The sequence below is a fragment of the Lactuca virosa genome, chromosome 8 (assembly GCF_052849685.1).
Source record: "Lactuca virosa cultivar CGN04683 chromosome 8, Lactuca_virosa_CGN04683_v6, whole genome shotgun sequence".
Lineage (NCBI taxonomy): Eukaryota > Viridiplantae > Streptophyta > Magnoliopsida > Asterales > Asteraceae > Lactuca > Lactuca virosa.
In genome coordinates this window covers 305,866,492-305,869,622 of record NC_136433.1, presented here as the reverse complement: position 1 = coordinate 305,869,622, position 3,131 = coordinate 305,866,492, and the positions used below count along the sequence as shown (strand labels likewise).

General features: G+C 29.6%; 1 protein-coding gene across 3 annotated transcripts; it reads left to right on the top strand.

Moving 5' to 3' along the window:
- Nucleotides 1–305: 305 nt before the first annotated feature.
- LOC145129048 (uncharacterized) lies at nucleotides 306–2,107 on the top strand. Of its 3 annotated transcripts, none has more exons than XM_079063807.1 (4): nucleotides 306–808; nucleotides 894–945; nucleotides 1,328–1,392; nucleotides 1,866–2,107. In XM_079063807.1, the coding sequence occupies exons 1-4, from the start codon at nucleotides 620–622 to the stop codon at nucleotides 1,902–1,904; spliced, it is 345 nt and encodes a 114-aa protein (XP_078919933.1). In that variant the 5' UTR covers nucleotides 306–619; the 3' UTR covers nucleotides 1,905–2,107. The 3 variants fall into 3 exon arrangements, with proteins under 3 accessions (XP_078919933.1, XP_078919934.1, XP_078919935.1); XM_079063808.1 differs by lacking the exon at nucleotides 1,866–2,107 and adding an exon at nucleotides 1,509–1,664; XM_079063809.1 differs by having other exon boundaries at nucleotides 307–808; nucleotides 1,823–2,107.
- Nucleotides 2,108–3,131: the final 1,024 nt, after the last annotated feature.

Below are 3,131 nucleotides of genomic sequence, written 5' to 3'. Positions count from 1 at the left end.
AACACCAATCCTCCCCATTTTCACCGAATTTTTTCTCTCCCACATTAGAATTCATCGTACTTCCTCCCCTCCCATTCTATTTTAGTCGTTGAAACATTATATATATATATATATATATATATATATATATACTACATTATAATGCATTTATAAATGTGGGCTCCATAAATTTTAAGACTTTTGTCTTAAAAACAAGAAGAAGGGATATAAGCCTTTGGATTGAAAATGAAAGGTGAAGATAGTAATCCGTGTGAATACCTATCAGCGAATCAATATTAAAACAAACTTAATTTTAAGAGAGTGGCTTGGTTACACAAAAGTTGAACTTAAAATGTTCACCAGTTACAAGAAACCACACGGATCACCCCACTGGCCGTTGATCCGTAACGTTAATCCAACCATTTAAACTGAAAGAACACGGATCGCCATTCTTGTTCGTCTAAATCCCTTACTCTCTCCCTCTCAATCAAAAGCTAACAGCCGATACCAACACCCTTTGCCCCTACGACCAAGAAATTTTGCTCACTTCATATCTCCGCCATCTCTTCCCATTCGACATTTTCAATCTTAGCTGGCGTCAATACCAGTTGTCGACACACCGATACCTCCCCAATCTGCCATGACGAAGCATCGCCACCTCTTCCACTACCTTCCTCACACCAAAATCCTCTCTCCGTTCGTCATTAGAAAAACCCTAGCCAAAGTTCCTCAAAAATTAGTGAAATCGATTGTCCCTATGGTGTCTGCATATGTTTCGACCTCCGACCTCCTACCTCCTGTAATTGATGGCCTCTGTCTAAATCTGTGTGTATGTCGTTTTTTTATTTGGATTTAGATCTACTTATAATATTCTTTTTTGTTCAAGTTGATGATTAAAGGTTTATTCTGAATAGGTTCTTGATTTGATCGATTTTAGCACTTGGAAAAATTGGATTCGATTTCCAGGTATATGACTTATTTAACTGGTGTTGAATAGATACATAAACTATGAGGCTTTCAAACTGTGTGTATGTAAGACATATTAAACTATGTGTGTGTATGGTGAAAAGTATTTGTATGATCTGTTTTTTGTGTATATGTGTCCCTGATGGTTGATGGATATGCGTTTGAATGTTAGATCTATGTTTTATTTTGTTGTTTTTTCCCAAAATGATTTCCGAATATATCTATGTGTGGGTGCTGAAGCCTACATTTGTGTTGTTTTGGCTTTCGATTTTGATAGTCAGTATTTTCTGATTTTTGTTTATTTTACATAATAATTTTTATTGATTTATTTTGGGAAAATTTCAAATTTAATGGACTTGAATTTATTTTGGGAAAATTTCAGATGAAGAACTTGGTCATTTTTTGAGGGAATCGAACTGCAAATACAACAAGCAAAGCCAAGATCAGGTTAACCTTAATTTATTGAACTCCATATCTGACTTGGAACTTTGTTCCTTTATTTGATATTTAGATTACTATGTAGAGAGTTTTAAATTGGCTTAATTTGTAATGATTTGTTACAGTGTTCTAGAAATCTTGAAATATTTATGAAATAAGGCTTCAAGATTGGCGCTATTTCAGTTTTAACATTTTATTATTTATTTTGTTCTATAAATTCGAATGTTTGATTAAATTTGTGTGTTTACGTATAAATATATGTGTTTATTTTTATTGTTTAAGATCTCTTATTTGTTGTTTTATTTTTGGTGTTTTTGGATCTGGATCAGAAAATTAATGACAAAAACAAGGATTAAAAAGTTTCTCACATAGTTTCTTTCTATATTGATGTTTATTTAATTATGACTTGCCTTTGAAAATTGTACTCCTTAATTTATAGTGTTTAAGGTGATAAAGGATGTTCTTGACGGTTTTGCCCTTAGGTGGTTTTGGTGATAAATTTCCACTTGCAAGTTCATTGATATCTATAGTTGGATGTGATGTCTATGTGACTATGTTCAGTGCTTTAGATGGTGTACCTTGATTGTACAATGTTATTTCTAGATTTGCTTTGTATTCGTGTCTTTGTCCAGCCAAAGGCCTTAATTGTAATTAAAAAATGTTTTATTAAAGAAAGTTGATGTCTCGCAACCATTCATTAATACAATTATACTTTTAGCTTTTAGTATTTATTTATTATGTTTTATTATGTTATCTGTTGGTTTGTTTATTAGATGTTTTTTTTAGTTTAGAAAAACATTGGTTTTGTTGTTACAAACTCTATTAAACATGTTAACCCAATATATTATTTTATTTTTTAACTATGTGAACTATTGGTAATGGAAACCTGATGAACTATTTTTTAAATGCTTATATAATTATCCATATTTTGTATTATTTTAAGTTAACAAAGACAAGGTAGATATGAGAGGTGCAGGTGGGCCGAAAGGTTTTAACAATAATTGAATAAAGGGGTATCATTTTATTATTCTAGAACAGAGACTAAATTTGTATGAGAATTTTAAAAGAGAAATTTGTATGAGAATTTTAAAAGAGGGACCAAGTTTGAAAGACAAAATATTCTGGAATATTTTTTTAAAAATGATATAAGCTTCCTAAATTAAAATTCAATTTTACTATTTTTTTTATTTGTACTTATTATGAAATATGAATCGTTTTTCTATAAATGTTATTTATTGATATTTACCTATTATTTTTTAATACTAATGTTTGGATAATTTTATATGTATCAATTTATATAATTGATTTTAATTCTGTCACCACGACACATTAACAAAAGTAATGCATATTTAACCCCTACAATATTTTAAATAATTTGAAATGCTAATTAAACCAACATTAAGTTATTTAATAATCGGCAGCCATCGAGATGGATATGAGCTTCAATGAATTATTAAACATTTTGCCGTAAATCTTAAATCCAAAACATAAAATTCTAAACCAGAGAACCCAAATCACAAATAAAACTATTTGTAAAAACGGAATACAAATATGTACAAATCTTATAAATATATTTAGTGTTAAATGATATTAAAACATACATTGCATGATGTCATTGAAATATACCATGTTTTCGAAATGAAAACAATCATCAAAAGAAAACTATTCTCTGTCCATCGAAAAAAAAACTGTTCTCTAGAAAAAAATTATTCATCACCTAATGTATTTTTATCTCAAAATAACACTAT